This window comes from Terrapene carolina, unplaced genomic scaffold (genome assembly GCF_002925995.2).
Source record: "Terrapene carolina triunguis isolate 2854851 unplaced genomic scaffold, T_m_triunguis-2.0 Scaffold96, whole genome shotgun sequence".
NCBI classification, from domain to species: domain Eukaryota; kingdom Metazoa; phylum Chordata; order Testudines; family Emydidae; genus Terrapene; species Terrapene triunguis.
Genome location: NW_020664447.1, coordinates 6572547 through 6592985, shown reverse-complemented (window position 1 = coordinate 6592985; position 20439 = coordinate 6572547). Strand labels below are relative to the sequence as shown.

The 20439-nt window shown below is 42.1% G+C and overlaps 1 protein-coding gene across 1 annotated transcript in view; it reads left to right on the top strand.

Annotated features, from left to right (window-relative positions):
- Positions 1-20439, top strand: part of GALNT18 (polypeptide N-acetylgalactosaminyltransferase 18) — a 438485-nt gene that overhangs the window by 277232 nt on the left and 140814 nt on the right. The window contains exons 5-7 of the mRNA XM_024196054.1: positions 14737-14920; positions 17045-17242; positions 20311-20425. Coding sequence (XP_024051822.1) covers positions 14737-14920; positions 17045-17242; positions 20311-20425 — 497 coding nt within the window. The remainder of the gene's footprint in view (positions 1-14736; positions 14921-17044; positions 17243-20310; positions 20426-20439) is intronic.

Sequence of the window (20439 nt, the reverse complement as noted above, 5' to 3'; positions counted from 1 at the left end):
TAGAATGATACCTCAGAAAGCATACTTTGTACAAAATATATCCTAATTACATGACAGTGGTGAATATTGGGGTGCCAGGGTGTCACAGGTACGTTGACAAAATCCCCAGTCGATACAGTTATATTGACCTTTTGCCAGTATACCTTATTTCATTTGAGGGAAGTTGTGTAAGATTTTGCCAGTATTACCGGCTTCCCTGCTTGGAAGATTTGCCAGCATAGCTATGCCAGTTAGGGGAGTGATTTTATTTTTCTAGTGTAAACAAGGCCTGTGGGGGGGTTTTTTTTCCATTGCTGTAGCTGTAACTTATGATAACATGGTTACAGAGATCACTGTTTACGCTGGGCTAGCCCTAGACCAAATGGCACCCCAGGCGAGGAGCATCTTCGGCGCCCCCTCCTCTATGTGTGAAACTTCTGAATATCTCATTTTTTATTTCATATGTAGCCCATTTCACAACTTTGATGCACAATTGGCATGCCCTGTCATATAAGACGATAAATTTGCATGCTAGGATCTGTAAAGCTGTATGTATTCATGCCATATAGAAGCAAATTTTAAAAAAATTGGTTTCCTCTAAGCTTATAGAAACCTTTAAAATTTTAAGAATAAATGAAATGTACTAACCAAGAAATTGAACTGTGCACCAACATTGGGTGGACCAGTATTAAATAGTGTTACAGTAGGTGACAGCCTTCGAATGTTAATCCTAGTCCTTTAGTTCAAAAGGTTGCTTTTCTCGCCTTTCCCTTTTGTCACTAACAACAAAAACAGCACCCCGCCCGGCGTCCCCCGAGCCTGGCACCTCAGGCAGTCACGTGGGTTGCCTGTCCCTAAATCTGGCCCTGCTTCTATGGGCTGAAATGCAGCTATATCTTTTAAAGACAAGAGAGCAGAATATCATGCAACATGCGCTCACCATGACTCATATAGAATATCTGTGGCAAAGTCTGGGATACGCCCACTTAAATAATGGCTTTGGAAATAAATGCCTCAGATGGAGATGGAACATTTTGGATCCCATATGTAAGATTTGACTGATACAAGATGACACATTCAAAAGCAGGACATTTGGCAACCCTAATTTTGAATGACGTCAGAAATGCACCATAGACAAATAAATTTGTCACTTGGATCCAGATTGAGGTCCCAACAGGATGGAATGCCATATTGCTGCCCTTGTCCTTGAGACTTTCTCACGATATTATCAGGCATGCTGAGGGCCACTGTGGTCCAAATCAAACATTCTTGTTCTTAAAGGAGAGTTGACTTTCAGGTTCATGATGAAGTTGTCACATGTGCAATGTTTGTAAGTTTGAGTTGTGATTGCCCATATAGTTTCACATTTTCAAAAGAACCTAAGCCCCATTTAAAAACACTAAAATAAAAAACTATCTATAAAATCATCGATGATTCTTTAATAGTGAATGCATGTCCTGATACCTGGCTATTCCTTGTTTTCTCTAGCATAATTTTTATGCTAACATTATGCAAACTCTGTTGAAATCAATGGGAGTCTTTCTGTTGACCTTTGAGGGCTTTGGACCTGGTCCAGATAGCATATATTCACAACTATCTCTGAACCACATACTTCTAGGACCGTGTTTGTTTGCACCACTTTCTACAACTAATGTCGTAGGCTTTGAAGCGACGCCAATAAATAAATAGCCTTATTTGGACTAGCGTATTCAGCATTTTTATTGGCAGTTTCCCTTTTTCTTTAGGAATCCATTACTGTAATATGGATTGCCTAAATGTTTTTGGCAGCCAGAAGATTTGATCAAGTTCACTGTATAGAAAGCACCTTGTGGGATCCCCATGGTTACAGAAGTAAAGAGAATCTATAATGTGTTCTTTACACTGTATTTTTCTAAATGTATATAGACTGTTCGAGCCTTTAGTTCCCTTTGAATAGAGATTTTCCGTGTAGTTGCTATGTGTAAGCCCTACGATAGATTAGAACTAAATACTGTTTTTTAAAAATAGATTACTGGAATCAGTTGGTGCTAGATTGCATTTCTCAAGCACTATACTTTCTCTTTAACATTTAAAGGTTGCTTCACAAACCAATCCAGTAACATCAAGTGAAGGAATTACAGACTCTAATGTCAGATTGTTGACAGTAGTTCTTCCACCAGTGTGTGTTCATTGGGTCAGGTTTTTTATACTTACTTTCACTTCTCTTTTAATGCCTTTCCTTAAAAATGTACAGTTACAAAGGTAGTAATAACATAAACTGACAGATGCTGTGTATATCCTCCTCCACTTCTATTTTTAAAAAAATCATAGTATTCAGCAGTAGTGGACCCTAGACTATAGTTTGCGACAGTGTGCGGGGCTATTAGTACAGAATACAGCAGTATTTTCAGTAAGGATTTGATTATGTGTGCCGAACCCTGAATTTTTAAAATAACCTCTTTTGAAATCTGAAATGTAAGATTACCTTTTCCCATGGTATTTTACTTCCACATCTGTGTCAGGAACCATGTATCATTTAAATTGCCTAAGGTATGTCTGCCTACCAGATCACTAATACAGGCCCACACAGCAGCGCTGGAATTGATGATGTCTAGAAAGCCTATACAAGGAGATTGTCTTCAATTTATGAAGAGCTGTGATACATGTTACCTTACAGAGAACCACTGTTTTGAAATAAGGTTATTTGTTGGGGGATGGCAGGCCTTTGTTCTTCTGATGTCAAAATCACAGGTGATCTCAGAACACCTTTGCTTCTGTGACTTGTGGAGATACGGAAGGCGGCTCCAGGCAGGTAAAGAAGATTCAGTACAATGCCAACAAGACCTACTCATGAGTCAAGTGGAACAAACACTGCCTCAGGCACCATGTCCCCGGGAATGCCTGAGGCGTGAGGGCAAAAGCAGCCCGTTACACCCTTTGAAAGGAGCAACATGTACTTCCCTATAGTCTGGCTCAACTCTGTTGGGCAAGTCGAAGAAGGGGTGTATGGACATTTCTTATTCCTCCATTTGAGGAGGTTAGTGCTGCTCTCAGCACTAAACTAGTGAAGTTCTTTACTGTGGGTGAAATCCTCAGCTTGTGTAAAATGACATTAGTTCCATTTATTTCAGTAGAGCTATGCCTTTTTATACCACCTGATAATCTGAACTATTGCACACAGAAGCTGTGACTGTAAAGGTTTATTATACGGTCTAGTTCCTTTGCGTTCACAATGGGTGTAATTCACCTCCATGCAGAGGGCTAAGATGTTAGTGGGATGTAAATGATGCCTAGGCCTTCTGCACTAGTGTAAATTTTATCCTATTAGAGCATAAGATTCAGCAGTACCAGTAAGTAGAGTGCATATTCTTCATCTGCATGACAGCATGGAATTCTGAGGCTACATTCTGTGACTCATTGTAGTCTGTTACCAATATAAGTTAGTTGTCTTGTAGTAATGGACGAAAAGGACTATGTTGCTATTTAGTTATTTGAGGCCTATTGAAAGCTTAATTCTTTGCATCATGTTGGTAATTTCCCATAAGTATCTTATCTATTACCAGATAATACCAGGTTATTAAATATGCAAGCACAACAGGTCTACTTTATCTGTTTGTGTATTGTTGCCCTCTTTTACGAACAATTTTAATACACGCGTACAATGTAAATTACACTCCTATCCCATTTTATAAAATTTTCTCATTAGGAATTATCTGCTCTTGGTACAGAGATGAGAGGCGATCACTGAAGCATGGTGAAAAAGATAAGGGGCCAAGGGTAGGAGAGAAGAGAAGAAAGAATATCAGGCATAGTAGACTTTCACTGAGCTGCATACCAAATAGGTGGTGTAATCCAAGGTACAAGTGTGGGAGATAAACAGCCTCTCTTGCATGCCTAGCTTTTGCCATGAATTCAGGTTGCAAGTCAGGTTCTTTGCACTCTCTGAGGGAAAGAAATTTCTTCTGCAGCAAAGGGTAAAGCTGGGCTTTTTTTTTTATTCACCAGAAGAGAAGCAGATGCTTTTGCATGTTCTGATTCTTAGAAAAGACTATGACATTTCCAATGAAAATGTACCTCTTCCACCTCAAACAGTCTCCAAAGTCTTTGAACTGCAAGTAATTTGATTTACCCTAGATAAACAAATCAGTTGGTGCTAATTCTGCCTTCAGATACTACTATAGCCAGTGAGACTGCTTTGGGTGAGAGGCAGTCCAGTTCGGTGAATAGAGCACTCACTGTAGTTAGAATCAGGAGACCTGGTTCTAGACTCCTGTCCCTGTCAGTGACTTACTGCGTGTCTGGTCACTCCTTTTGTGCCTGTTTCTCCCATCACACTATTTGTCATGTCTGTTTAGATTGTAAACTCTTTGGAGCAAGGACTGTATTTCACTATGTATTTTCACATTGCCTGCTCACTGAGGCCCTGAGCAAAATTGGAGCCTCTAAATACTATCATAATATAAATAATGGGTATAACACATGGCAATGTTTTGCCTCATTGTATATACCATTGTTTAATCCACTATTGTTGGCATTGTATTACAATTTTGAATGTTTCCATGTTAGAGTATAGCTTCCTTTGCTTTCACAATGGTTGAAATTCACCTCTGTGCAGAGGGCTAAGATTTAAGAAGGATGTAAGCAGTGCCTAGGCCCCCTGCACTGACATAAATTTCATCCTATTAGAACACAGGGTTCAGCAGTACCTGCAGGTAAAGAGCATTTCTGCTTCTACTGTACCAATGTCATGGAACGTGACTTTTGGCCCTTTTTAGTAAAATTTAATATTATTACAAACTGTTACAGGTACCTTAGCAAGAGTTTTTAAAAAAATCAGTAAAATGTATATGTCTAGGCAAAGCAGAAGTGTCAGATTTTACAAATGTAATTGTTTTAAGAGATGCAAGGATGCATTTAAGCACTTGAAACTGGAATACATTAAAGTATTAAAGTTATTGTAAATTAAGCTTAATTGCTTGTTCTTTACATGATTTCTCTAGCAATATTTCATTATTTACGACAACACTGCCTCTATCAAAAGCTTTAAAATTACACTTCAAGACTAAGGGCCATATCCTCAGCTGGTGTAGATTCACATTAGCTCTGTTTATGGCAGTTTCCACCAGCTGAGAGTCTGGCCCTGTTATCTTTCCACTATATTTTGCTACTATGGAGACTGTTAGAAGCAAACCAACCCTCTAAATATCTTTATGCAGATTTGAATTCTCAAATGAATTCAAGTTCAAAATTGTTGAAGTAGAGGAGTCAGATTTTTATGGGCACATTCACCCAAATTGCACGTGGCTGCATGGAAGCGCTCTATATTATGTGCTGATATATTCCTTTCTAATACCGAATCAGCTTGGCAATGGAAAGGAATATGAGAGGGAATGAGTTCAGTCTACATTTTACCAGCAATTAGATGTACAGCAATGGGGATATACTTACTTTCTGCCTCAGAGCCAGGTTTTGACAAGTCCTTTGGGTGGGTGTGACGGGAAAGTGCACAAGAGCCTCCTCTATTTTGCATGGCCCTGCAAGAACCTTTCACCAGTGTGCCTGAAAGGAGGCAGAGAGGAGGCAGGTCCATAGCCCTGATTCCCCCTATGGGCCAACCTGAAGAGCAGGCCGGTCACAAAATTTGAGCTGCTGCAACATCCTAGTGCAGAGGTGGGCAAACTTTTTGGCCCGAGGGCCACATCTGGGTATGGAAATTGTATGGTGGGCCATGAATGCTCACAAAATTGGGGGTTGGGGTGAGGGCTCCGGCTGGGGGTGCGGGCCAGAAAATGAGTTCAGTGTGCGGGAGGGGGCTCAGGGCTGGGGCAGGGGTTTGAGGTGCGGGTGGGGAGTGAGGGCTCCGGCTGGGGGTGTGGGATCTGGGATGCAGGAGGGTGGGACCTAGGGGTTTGGAGGGTGGGAGGGGGGGTCAGGGCTGGGGCATGGGGTTGGGGCGCTGGAGGGGGTCAGGGGTGCTGGCTCCGGGCAGCGCTTACCTCAAGCAGCTCCCAGAAGCAGCAGCATGTCCCTCCTCTGGCTCCTATGTGGAGGCGCAGCTAGGCGGCTCTACACACTGCCTATCTGCAGGCACTGCTCCTGCAGCTCCCATTGGCCGTGGTTACCAGCCAATGGGAGCTGTGGAGGTGGTGCTTGGGTTGGGGGCAGTGTGCAGAGCCCCCTGGCTGCCCCTACATGTAGGAGCTGGAGGGGGGACATGCTGCTGCTTCCGGGAACCATGCGGAGCCATGGCACAGGTGGAGTTGGGCAAGCCCCAGACTCCGCTCCCCGGCAGGAGCTCAAGGGCCAGATTAACATGTCTGAAGGGCCGGATGTGGCCCCCGAGCCGTAGTTTGCCCACCCCTGTCCTAGTGGATGTAGGTGTATTACAAGGAACTGTCCCAAGTCACAGGTGCCGTAGGGCCCCCCCCTACACTTTAACAACCTGTGAACCCCTTTCACGAAAATGTCAAGTCTCGCGAACCCCCTCCTAAAAATTAATATTTCCAGGGATTTTCTCCTTTACCTGAGTATAAATTATAAAAGCAGTGATCTTGGAAATACACAATTTGTTTTTATGACATGCTTATTACATACTATTTATTATTAATTATTATTTATCATTACATTATTTGTATTACATTTTGAAAATGGCAATACTCTTCCAAGATCTCACTTTCGTAGCTTGTATCACTTTGAATAAGCCTGTTATAAGACAAGACTCCTATGTTTCATCAAGGAGTATCAGATGTGAAACAGCAGGAAGGTATTTAAGAAGTGAACTCAGAGTTCCTCCTACACAAGCATTCAGGTCTTGAGCAGTCCAGGCAAACAACGCACGTTACAACAAAGCTTAAACTTGTTCTCCATAATAATTTTTAAAACAACACTAGCTGCCTATTTCATTTTAAAAACAGCAAAAAATATCCACCTCCCTTTCCTTTTCTTATAAGGAGTCTTGAAGTTTAAATCTCCTCAGTGTGATAGATATGCTTGCTTTGATCTGCTTAGCTCTTGGAAGTTTAGGTGCTCCGGGCTGCTGGCCCCGTGCTGCCTGAGGTCCCTAGGGACAGCTCTGTCCGCCATTAGGGAATTTTTTCCAGAGAACCCCCTGTAACATTTCGTGAACCCCCAGGGATTCACGAACCCCAGTTTGGCAACCACTGCTGTAATATAATCCCAATTAATCTCTGTGGGATTGAAGGTAGGGATGGTGTGCCTCCCCTGGCTCCACCCACACCTTGCCTCCAGCCTGCCCAGTCTTCTGAGTGCCCCACATGGAGTCTTAAAAGGGGGAGAGCATGTGCATGAGCTATTCCTGTCTTGCACCTTGCAAAGCTGGAATGGAGAGATCCCTGCAGGGATAATCCTTGAGGTTTAGGTTTTTTTTGTTTTTTTTAAATGTACATAGAGACATTTCAGAATAAAATATAAATTACTCCTCATACATCTGCTCTGACTAGCAATGTCCTATTCCAGCATAGACGCTACATACCTCTCTGCCTCCTTTAACTATGCAGAGTTCACTGCGGCTTGCAAGTGCTGCACCGGCAGTATTCCCCTGTCCATGTGTGTGGTGTTAGCTCTCTTTAACCATGAAGACTCATTCAGTTTAGCCAAATGGAGTTCTTATTTCAGATATTCCATGTTGAAAGACAAGCACATCCGTCTTTATAAGCTATTTGTTTCCATAAAGAGAAACAGAATCTTCTGTATATTGAAAAAGACACATTAACTCGTTCCCATTGTTTTCCCTGTGGCGGCAGAAGGCAGTGAAGCACAATAATTAATGAAGAAGGGTGTTTTGGATTTATTATTCATGTAATTTGCATTAAATGAAAAAATATGGGTTGAAAAATGTGCTGGTGAAGGTCATTGGTAGCATCACTTTGAAACAATAATTGTTTGTAGGGCTAGAATCCTTTCTTCCCGTCCAGTTGGGTACAGTGCTCTGAAAATGTCAAAGGCAATTGAATACAAAGCCGCCTTGTAAAATTTAGTGTTAGGCAGGTTAGGACTACATGAGAAATCGGATACTGAATATCCCACTAGGGCGTATTTATGTTCCGCAGAAAACGTTGATTTAAGTGATTTCCTTGGTTTAAATGTCCCAGGCTGCTGTGCCCTTCATCAGAGTTGAGATGCTACATTCCTGACAAGAAATTCTTTTCATTTTGGGAAATAAAGGTGAATCTTAGCAGGTTTAGCAAGGATCCCAGTTTACCAATCAAGGGAAAATTGCATCCGGCCATCTTTCTGGGTGCAAAGCCCCCACTGAACGTTTTATTTAAATAACAATGGCAGGAAAAGGCCTGAGGGCAAAATGCTGTCCTGTCTTTTGTGGATGCTCCACAGGATATGCAGGAGCATGGCTGCATATGGGCCAACTATTTCTGTGAGTATTAGGGGCTGATCTCTCCCCATCAAAGTCCGTGGCAAAATTCCACGGACTTTTGTGCAGGATCAGGCTCTAGATTGGAATTCTTGCTAATGATCCAAGAAGAATTCCTCCATTAGGAGAATGTATAATATGCTAGTTGATGGGGCACAACTGGGCTCCCCCCCGTGCACCTTTCCCTCCATTCACATTCAAGAGCAGCTGTGAGGTGGAGTGCACATAGGGTTGCCAACTTTTTGATTGCAGAAAACTGAACACCCTTGCCCCCAGCGCCAGCTCTAAGGTAAGCCAGGGAGTATTTTTCCCGGACATGTTCGGCTTTTTGGAAATTCCCCCCAGACGGGGGTTTGATTACCAAAAAGCCGGACATGTCCGGGAAAAAACGGACGTATGGTAACCCTAGGCAACCCTAAGTGCACACTACTCCTTTTGGGAGCAGCAGTAATGTGGTGTAAGGGTCCTGTTGCCTTCAGGCTTCTGCAAACCATCTTGCCCTCCGTTGGCAGGGCTACTTAAAGACACTGCTCCACTGCTGTTCCCTTTCCACCTGCTCCCACAGCAAACCCCACTGCAGTTTTTCCCAAAGTATTTAAGATAAATTATTGTTGGAGAATAGTAACAATAGAAGCAATATAAGGTAGCACCCAAAACTTTCTGCTGGCTGGAAAAGGAAGGAGTCTGAGTAAACAATGACTCTGTCAAGGGTATTGATTTTCAAGTCTTTGCCTTTGTGTGCAATGTTTCTCAGCATCTGCTTTCCCAATGTGTATTTTACACCGCCACTCTATAGTGAGGCTATGAACATCCTCCTCTCTCCACCCCCCACCCCCCTGCATTGTTGCAGCAAGTATAACTTCCTGCTTTTGCAAAGTTAGGTACAGATATTTGCAATCAAAAAAGAGCTTTGATGTTAAGAGTTTTGATATCCACTCATCACAATATTACACTATAGGAACAAGGAACTCTCTCACCCTACTATAATAAAGGTAGTAGTATCTCAATAACGCAAATGCTTTCTTTTGAATTTAAACCAGTGGAGGCGGTGGTTGGTTTGATAATTGAGTGCTTGTTACAGTTGTTTGAATGTTACAGAGGGGAGCAATGAGTATATGCTCTTGTTTTACACAAGCACAATAAGAATTCTAAATATGTCTTTTCCTGCTTTTCAGTTGTTGTTTTTTTAAAAAGACTTCTACAAGAAGGGTCTGTAGCAAATCTAATTTAAAGCAGAATGGTATTGTGTATGTAATGTATATAATGATCTGTAGTCCTGATTCAATGACATGCAGTCCTGGGTCATATTTTAGGAATGACATGATCTATCTAATCTGGAAATTTTCTGGAATATAATGAGCTCATCTCCCTTATCAGTAATTAGTCAACTAGCAAATGATCTAAACTGATCTCCAGTCTCATGTGTCTCCAGTATACTGTTCAGAGATCATAAATGGGAAAGCACTGGAGGAGGAGATCACTTCCACTCTCGATGAGTCTCAGTGTGACCTGTTTTTCCTCATAAAAACATAAGAACGGCCATATTGGGTCAGACCAGTCCATCTAGTCCAGCACTCTGTCTTCCAACAGTTGCCAAAGCCAGACGAGTCAGAGGGAATGAATGGAACAGGCAATCATTGAGTGATCCAGCCCCTCTTGTCCAGTCCCAGATTCTGGCAGTTAGAGGCTGTAGACACCCAGAGTATGGGGTTACATCCCTGACCATCTTGGCTAATAGCCATTGATGGACCTATGCTTCATGAACTTATCTAGTTCGGGTTTTTTTTGTTTTGTTTTGTTTGTTTGTTTGTTTTTGAGCCCTGTTACAGTTTTGACGTTTACAACATCCCCTGGCAACAAAGTCAACAGGTTGATTGTGTATTGTATGAAGAAGTACTTCCTTTTGTTTGTTTTAAACCTGCTGCCTATTAATTATTTCAGTGGGTGACCCTTATTCTTTAGTTATGAGGAGTAAATAATACTTTTATTTACTTTCTCCACACCAGTCATGATTTTATAGACCTCTATCATATTCCCTCTTAGTTGTCTCTTTTCCAAGCTGAAAAGTCCCAATCTTTCTAATCTCTCCTAATATGGGAGTTGTTCCATACCCTTAATATTTTTTGTTGCCCTTTGTATCTTTTTTCCAATTCTAAAACATTTTTTTAAATGGGGTGACCAGAACTGCATGCAGTATTCAAGATGTGGGCGTACCATTGATTTACATAGCGGCATTATGATGTTTACTGTCTTATTTTCTATCCCTTTCCTAACATTTTTTGACTGCAGCTGCACATTGAGTGGATGTTTTCCCACTAGAACTTTCTCTTGTGTTCCAGCTATCAATGTATTTGAATAATTACAGACTTACATTTTCATTCATACAATGCTCAAAGGGTTTGGTTTTGATTTGGAGTGCAGTGCCCAGTGTGTGCAAAGTGACAAGTCGCTGCTACCCTAGTAGTAGGGTGTGAAATCCCGCCTGCTCCTTAGGTTTATTTTGGCGGGCTGTTTTTTAGCTGCTTTGGCAGTTAGTTTAAACAGACAAATTAACATTACACTGTGAAACGAGTTTAGTGATGAGGAATCCAGACATATATTATATATGTAGTCAAAATAATACTTTAATGCAAGAGAGATGTTGCAGAGAATTACTGCTAGAAGCAGTATCATTTCATCTTTATAAAAATATAATAGAGGCAAAAAATAAGACACCGATGGGAGCTCTTTTTATTATTTATTTATTTATTTTGTATTACTGTTGTGCTGCAGCGTATTGGTGGCTGCCAGCAAGTGTGTTTGATCTGTGGGCAGGCAGAGACCTCATTGAAGCTGACCGGTGTGTTAGCCAGCATTCATTCATGCTAACTGAGAGAGCAATTAAATACTCCTTTGTTTAGTGATAGCTGAAACAATAGTAGCCACCCCAACTCAAGGTCCCTGGAAGGCCTGACAGGAACTAACTCAGACTGGTGGAGCTGTGTGTGTCTGTGTATATCAGTATCAGAAAGGGAAGAGAAAACAAGTGAAGCAGTTGGTAGCATGGCCCAGAGATGGAGCAGAGACAGAGCTCCTTGGGGTACAGGATGGGCTGGAAAGCAGGCTTGGATTTCTGGACACGGAAACTGCTTGCTGCTGTTTGTTCCTACTGTGTTCAGGGAAGCAGAACTTTGTGGATATTCTTTGTAAATAAACAACATAGCACCAAAGAAATAAGTAACTTGTATTCAGAATTTCTCCCCCTAAAGGAAACAACCTGGCAAGGCCCCAAATATTTGCTAACTGCTCAGGTCAAGGGGCAACATTATGATAGGACCCAGAGGCCCTAAATTCATGATCCCATTGTTAGGCACTGTACAGAAACATAGTAAAAGACAGTTCCTGTCCCAAAGAGCTTACAATCTAAATAGACTAGAAAGATAAAAGAAGTATTTGTTATCCTCATTTTATAGATGGGGAGCTGAGACACAGATGTGTTAAATGGCTTGCCCAGGGTCTCACAGAAAATATGTGGTGGAGTTACGGTTTGACCCTGATCTTCTGAGTCCTGGTCCAGCACCTTAACCATAAGACCATCATTCTTCTCTTTCCTTTTACTCCAAAGATGCTGCTGTGTTTGTACACTGGTTAGGACAATAGGCCCTGATTACCACTGGGGACTCTGAGCACTACCACGTAAAAATAATAATAATAATGAGAACGAGTGCATTTTAACTGTACACTTTCATTCCACGTATTGCATTGTCGCATGCACTCATCTTTGAGCCAGAGCTGCAGTAATTATTGGTTAAAAAGGAATAATCTTTTAATTAGGAAATGATTCTTTTCTCTTGTGATCACTATTCTTGCTTTGTTTTGCTGAGCAAGGAGGAGAAATTGCAGAACCTTTTGAGCAGAGAAAGAAAGGTGTTGTCAGAGCAAAGAGAAAGCTGCACATGTGGGGGAAGCACAATAGTTAATTTTTTCTGTTCTCCTCCCCTTCCTCCTTGAAACACTGGTTTAAAAAAAAAAAAGTTCATGGGAAATAATTAGGTTTTCTTTGCAGACATATTTTTCAAAAATGAAGTTTACATACTGTAACTACTACCTCGTTCATTACTGCAATAACATACTTGCTTATGCAAGCAATTGTGAATATAGCCCTTTATATGATGTTTTATGTGCTAACACTTCATTTTATGGCACGTTAATTAATGTTCAATGGCAAATGAGGTTTTGGTGATAGTACCGTGCGCTTAACTGTTGTACACTCTTCTTCTCTATGTGTTTTATGCTTCTGTTTACACTCCTACCTTTTTGTCTGTCTTGTCTATTTAGAGCTTGACTACACAGGCAAGTTTTACCAGCTACACTGGTATAATTATACCACTCTAGATAAACCAATATAGTCGTGCCTGTATAGCTCTCCCTGTGGATGCTCTTATTGCAGTGTAAGAGAGGCTTTTTTCAGTTTAGTTTAAACCCCTGCCAAAGCGATGTGAGCTAAACCAAAAAAAACACCCCTCTTTTACTGGAATAGGGTGACCAGATGTCCCGATTTTATAGGGATAGTCCCAATATTTGGGGCTTTTTCTTATATAGGCACCTATTACCCCCCACCCCCTGTCCCGATTTTTCACATTTTCTATCTGGTCACCCTATACTGAAAGAAGAATGTCTACAGGGCGGTTACAATGGTATAACTGTGGAGATTTAAATTCACATCTTAGCTGATACTGTAGTAACTTTCCTGAGTCGACAAGCCCTGAGATCAGGGGTGGGCAAACATTTTGGCCTGAGGGCCACATCTGGGTATAGAAATTGTATGGTGGGCCATGAATGCTCATGAAATTGGGGGTTGCGGTGTGGGGTGGGAGGTGAGGGCTCCGGCTGCGGGAGTGGGCTGGGGATGAAGGATTTGGGATGCAGGAGGGTTCTCTGGGCTGGGACCAAGGGATTTGTAGGGCGGGAGGGGGATCAGGGCTGGGGCGGGGGGTTGGGGCGCAGGGGTGCCGTGGGGAAGCGCAGGGGTGCAGGCTCCGGGCATCGCTTACCTCAAGCAGCTCCTGGAAGCAGTGGCATGTCCCCCGCTCTGGCTCCTATGCAGCGGCACGGCCAGGCGGTTCTGCACTCCACCCCGTCCGCAGGTGCCACCCCCACAGCCCCCGGAAGCAGCAGCATGTCCTCCTCCAGCTCCTATGCAGAGGCGCAGCCCTGGCCAGGTGGAGCTGCGTGCTGCCCTGTCCACAGTTGCCGCCCCTGCAGCTCCCATTGGCTGCAGTTCCCGGCCAGTGGGAGCTGTGGGGGGCAGTGCTTGGGGCAGGGAGAGTGTGCAGAGCCCCCTGGCTGCTCCTACTCATAGGAGCTGGACATGCCACAGCTTCCGGGAGCCGCACAGCAAGCCCCCAACCCTGCTCCCCAGCTGGAGCGCCGGACCGGGGCAAGCCCCTGACCCCACGCCCCGGCGGGAGCTCAAGGGCCGGATTAAAAGTTCTAATGGTCCATGGGCCGTAGTTTGCCTACCCCTGCTTTAGATTGTAAGCCACTTGGGGCAGGGACTGTCTCTCACTATGTATATGTACAGTGCCTAGCAGAGTGAGGCCTAAATTTTTGTCTGGGCTCCTAGGCAATAATAATATCTCTAACGTAATAAACCCTAAATAGGTTTTACTGAATTGTAAATGTAAGAGGAAAGTGTGACAGATCCTCACACCAGTGCACAAGACCTATGCAACATTTAAGCCATATTTTGAGGCTCAGATGGTGCATTGTAGAGCCCTGCCCGGGACTGTTTTTAGAGCTCTGCAGAGGGATTGGGATCCCGCAGGACCCGCTGCCGTAATAGTTGGAGCAGGATACAAAAATAGTCTGGCACAGGGCTCTAGTGCATAGACTTTGTACTGGCCCTCCATGTAAGGGTGAATCTCACACCATGTTCATATCTGTATTAGATATACTGTGTGGCCAAATTCTGCCCCTACTGGTGCAGGCAGGGGGAGCAGAGAGGCTGCATGGTGCATTCTGTACTGCAGGAATGATGCTGGTGAGGGCAGGACCCCACAAGGCAGTGGGCGGGGTGACATGCTGTGGAAATGCACTGTGCTGTTCCTCTCTTCTTGTGAGTCCCCGACTTTTGACGGTGGAGAATGACAGTATAAATGTTAGTCACCGGGGGCTTGGTCATGTCCTCTAATCTCAGGCCAGGCCCAACAGACTAGCTGGCCCACTTCAGTGCAAGAGAGTTTTGGTGTGTGCTGTTTTCACTGTGGAAGACGTTTCTTACCACCCTCCCTTATCTCTTGTGCTTCAGAGGGCAAGATTTAGTCCTCGTTGATGTTTTTCCTAACATATACTGATGGATAAATAGATTTTTTTATTGTTCTTACTCTTCATTATTTCCCTATGTACAGAAGAACTCAAGGAGAAACTAAAAGAGTATGTTGACGAGGTGAATATGCGGAAGCCTGGATTCATCAAGGTGGTCCGACACAGCAAGCAAGAGGGGCTGATCCGGTCTCGAGTTAGCGGATGGAGAGCTGCCACAGCACCAGTCGTTGCGCTCTTTGATGCTCATGTGGAATTCAACGTGGGATGGTATGTATCTTGTTGCTGCTTGCAATTATTTGTAAATTATGGCATGATATTTATCCAGCATATAAGGAGATGAAGTTATATGCCGATCTTTTGACACAGATTTAAATACAGAGGTAATGATGAAAAGCTTATTGTTCGTAATATGCAACATAGTCATATAATCAAGCTTCTGTTTTTTAGAATTAGGTTGTTGTCTGCTGTAGTGGTTATTCCAGTAAATGCATGTTACTAAATTAGACAAGTAGAGAAAATTAAAGATTTATTGCCTCTGGTTAAAATTTGTATCAAATTTATATATGCACAGTAAATTACTGTTCTCTTCCATTTTCATTTGATTTTTGTCAATAGCTAGTGCACAGATGATAAATAATCACTTAAGCATGGAGAAGCTCAGTAGAACAGGTCAGACGTGTAACAAACTTGGTCCTGATTTTTTGTATGCAAAATTAAGGGGGTAATGCAAATTTTTATATGATTTAGGGCCAGATTCTGTGGTTTGCTGAGCTGATCCAATGAAATGCTGTGGCCTCTCAGTACTTCCCAGGATAATTCCATGTATTGTTCATCTGAACATACAATATTCTTTACATTTCTTTCACCATTGCATTTAACTAAACTTTTTTAAAGAATGTTTTAAAAGCTTACAATAGTTATAAATGTCAGAAGAGCCCTGGGAAAAGTTTTGTTGTTAGCATATTATAATTAACAGTATAAGAAAAGCAGACAGAGGCCCCAATTCAGCAAGATATTTAAGCACGTGTAACTTTAAGTATTCAAATAGTTCCATTGAAGCCAATGCACTCATTCGCCTGCATATCTGCTAAAGTATCTTGCTCAATTGGGCCCTGAGCCAGTTAAGCCTCCAGTCTAAACCAGTGTTTTGGGATCACCCCATTATTAATTGCTCAGGGCATAGCAACTGCAGTTTGGATGGCCAGGTGTGGGGGGGAGGGAGGGCTTGGCTGGAGCTGGGAGAGATATGGAAACATCCAACGTTTAACCCAGTTCATGTGCACTGAATGTATAAACATTTTTCATTTTCAGCAAAGGAATAACAAATGACACAGACTGCCAAGCTCAACACTCATTTCTAAGAGACTTGTGCTGTTTATATTTAACTGCCAGCAGCTGGCTTTACAAGATACAAAAAAATTACATAACCGTGTCTTGGATCTATCTCAGATGTGCTCCTGGTGTTACAGTGGTCTCCTTAACGAATCATTTTAATTAGAATCTACATTGCATAAAACATGTCTAGGCAAAGGAGGATAGCTGATTCAGAGATTAGGAGTGGGATACCCAAGCCTTTCACTTTTAGGTCATTGATTCCAATTCAGTCCATGTTGATAGTGACCAAAAGTTTTTAGCATCTGAAGTTGTTCAGTGGCCTCTGTGAAATTAGTTGGTGGTTTTAGCCTGATTCCTAGTCAGGAGTGACCACGTCAGAGAATTATTGTCACAACTCGCTCTGACATCTTTGTGGATGGACTTTAAATGACTTGGATGGTGCTGTCCAGAGATCAAGGGTAGAGTATCCTTGGGGCTGCACTACTTTTTCATACTTACAGGTGGCCCAGCAGGTCACAGCTGAGGCTTATTGAGAGGGCGGGTAATGGGGGGGGGGAAGAGAAGACCTTCAGTGGCTGGTCTATTACTACTGCACCTCTCATGAGCATTTAACTATGCAGTTGTCCAACTTCTGTTTAGTTTCATGGTTACTTTTGTATAAAAAGATGGTCTCTTTAAAAGGAAAAGAGCTTTTGTCCCTGGGATACTTCAATTATTAACTTCGATCTTCTTGATGTCCTTGATCATAGAGATGGCCTGGAGACATCCTCTTTATGTGGTAGCAAGGATGTAAATGGTAACTGATAAGAAAGGTCTAATTTCTTCTATCAGCAGACTAGAAAGGAATAATATCCAGTGCATGCTAGATTTAAAGTTACACTATATACTTCGGACCAAATCCTGCAGCCTCACTCAGTAAAACCCACACTTCCGTCAATGGGAGTTTTGCGTGAGTAACAACTGCAGAGCATGCCTTTCAGGTAATGTAGAATATAAGCTCTGGCTGGCATTAGGGTTTTGCTTCTGTTGAAACAATCTCAGTATTTGTTCCTTTAGGGCTGAACCAGTACTCATGAGGATAAAGGAAAACAGAAAAAGGGTCATTTCTCCATCGTTTGATAACATCAAATATGATAATTTTGAAATAGAGGAATACCCCCTATCTGCACAGGGGTTTGACTGGGAACTGTGGTGTCGATATCTGAATCCTCCAAAATCATGGTGGAAGCTGGAAAACTCAACTGCTCCAATAAGGTAACATGCAGCTGTGACACGGGTTTGGGACTTGTGGGAAGCGCTCAGTTATATGTAACAAATAATAAAGGGCTGGCTACATGCACTTTATTTTAACAAGGACCAAGGGGGCTGCTTATCAAACAGACCAATGGTTAAATTAGAATAAATATTCTCACTGTTCTCTGCCACTTTTACCATTGCTCCCTCAGATAACCACAAAAAAGTTGTACCGTCTCATGTACTTCAGTTTTATATAGCAAGTCAGAGCAAATATAAAAAAGCAAAAGAGAAGACTTGATGCTTGATTCGGTGTTGCCATCTACAAATGTCTTGTCTGCTAATTTAATGGTAATGATCCAGAAAGACAATGCAGTTTACAAATGTATTGCAAAAAGGTATAACTGTCAGAGTGATGAATTAATATCTGATTATTACATTTGTGGTTATATCACATAGTTGTACTACTATGTGTTATAATCGCACACAAATCTGGCCCATATATGTGGGAGCAAGGAGTGTGTGAAAACCCCTATTTTTGTATGACCTAGCTCTGTACCTGCCTATTCTATCTAGAGAACTGTTAGTCTGGTGTGGAAGAGGACCCCTGTCTACTCTATGGTACCAAAGGTAGCGTTGTCTCATGTAAATAAGATTGATGACCTCCAAGCAGATCTCCATAGATCCTAGTTCTTCTTTCTATGCAAATCCCAAGGAGCTCACTGTAACCTCCCCTCTGGTTTCCCAAAGGCTTTTGCAGAAAGAGAGGAGGTGATTGAGACTGAAGTACAAAAATTGTACCTTTGGAAGTGCTGGGGTGGGGCATCAGTAGGTGTCTCTTGCATTCACCCACACAGTCAACCTGAGAGCTATCTTTGGAGCTGTCAGATGGAATTGTTGGCTCAGAGCTGCATTGACCCACTCCATATCTGTAGCCATCACTTGTTAGGAAGGTGAGAGGATGTCCTTAAACAGGACTAGGTGTCAGGAGATCTGGATATGAATGCTAGCTCAGCCATAGACTTTTATTTAAGGTGGGGATAACAATATCCACCTCATAGGGATATAAGGAAGGTTAATTAATGTTGGTAAAGGGCTTGATAACCTCTGGAAGGCCCTGTTGCAGTAAAAATTATTATTTTTAATATCTTCTTGTTGACTTTTTGAAATAAAATAGTTGCAGTTCAGAACAAAGAACTGGTCCTGATTGTGCACTTCACCCAATAATTATGTGATTCCTGATGGACAGGGGTTAGATTTCACTTTACAGGGATGGGCATTTAGATTTGATCCTTGCAAAATCCTTAAATGGGAATGAGAGCTGGCCCTTGTCCTGGAATATTGTTTGTTTTTGAGATACATTGTACAAAAGTGTCACGTAATAATAAATTAAGTTCAGCGTGTGGCTAGATAGCTTTACTAAGACCATTCCCCAGTAACCAACACGTTATTACTTCAGGCACTGTTGAAAGGAAATATAGTGAATATACAACAGAATTAAAAAAAAGTCAAAGGGATTCTTTGCTTCAAAAAAACATTCAGAAACCTTCCTATTCTGTGATAAACTCAGCACTATTTTTTTTTAGATGGTATAAGGGTGTCTCATATTTTCCTCATTACTAAATACATCAGAAATATTTTCTCATTATGCTGAAGTGGTGCAGTAATAGTGTAGGATAACACCACACAAATATCTAAATCTGTACAAGGGGAGAATTTTAAGTTTTGTGATTAAGCAATCTTATAATCACATGAAAAGCAGATGTCTACATTTAACACAGCTTGATTGTTCTCTTCCTGATAAATGCAGGATGATTTACCCTATACTCTTGAATTGCCCTGTGTCCTTTCATTAATATCCTGTTGTTCCCAGTGCTCCATCTGCTCACACTATGACAAAAATGACATTTTTGTTTTTGTCAGCATGCAAGGTAAGCTAAAAACACTGTAAAAGGTAGATTCATTACTCTACATTCGACTTCCCTCATAGAGAGAAATTTATACTCTGTATGGTCAAATCTTCACCACTTTAAAGGTGTTTCAGCCGTTGTAAGACTGAGTGTCTCAGGATTTTGAAGGAACAGGAAATTAATATCAGTAGGACTGGGTGACTCAAGAGTTTGATCAATCGTACCTATGGAGATTCTCACCCGTAGTCCACAGATTCAGATTTGTCCCTGATTAGCAGTGGTTGAAAGACATTAATATTTTACAACATTTCAGTGAAAGGAGTGAGTTGTCTCATACCCACTTCTTGTGTCCATATTACAAAAGCCACCAAAAAAGGCCCAGACTCAAGAAAGCATCCATATATTCACTAAGGGCTCTTAAGCAGATAGTTAATTTAAGCTTAAAGTTCAGCACACACTTAAATGCTTTCCTGACCAGGGAATGGACTTAAGCATGTGGTTAAGTGCTTTCCTTCAAGGGCAAATTTTGCACTAATTGGTACCCTTGTTGCATTGAGAACCCAAGAGCTGAGTGGCAACAGAGACTGCAACCCTCTTCCGACTACAGCTGGTCTCTTCAAAACAGAGCTTGGATACATGGGCAAAACATTGCAGGGGAGCATCACTCTTGTTGCTCATCCTGTACTGAGGGCTTCAGTTTTCAGCATTGTCAGTTTGGCACCTTTCACCAGCACTCAATTTGGTTTAAAATACAAATAGCACAATAAGACAAAATTGGCCAAATCAATCTTGGGGGTAACTCCATTGCAGTCCATGGTCTTACACCCAGTATGGCCCAGTGACACTAACTACAATCTCAGAGGGGTAACCGTGTTAGTCTGAATCTGTAAAAAGCAACAGAGGGTCCTGTGGCACCTTTAAGACTAACAGAAGTATTGGGAGCATAAGCTTTCGTGGGTAAGAACCTCACTTCTTCAGATGCAAGAACCTCACTTCTTGCATCTGAAGAAGTGAGGTTCTTACCCACGAAAGCTTATGCTCCCAATACTTCTGTTAGTCTTAAAGGTGCCATAGGACCCTCTGTTGCTAACTACAATCTGTTTGAGTGACAATAAAAAAGGAAGAAGCTTACTTGCTTTCTAACTGTTTTTTTTTTTTTGTTCTGTTGTATTCATGCAGAAGCCCTGCACTGATTGGATGCTTCATAGTAGACAGGGAGTACTTCCAAGAGATTGGCTTACTAGATGAAGGCATGGAGGTCTATGGAGGAGAGAATGTGGAGCTTGGGATCAGGGTAAGGAAATGTAA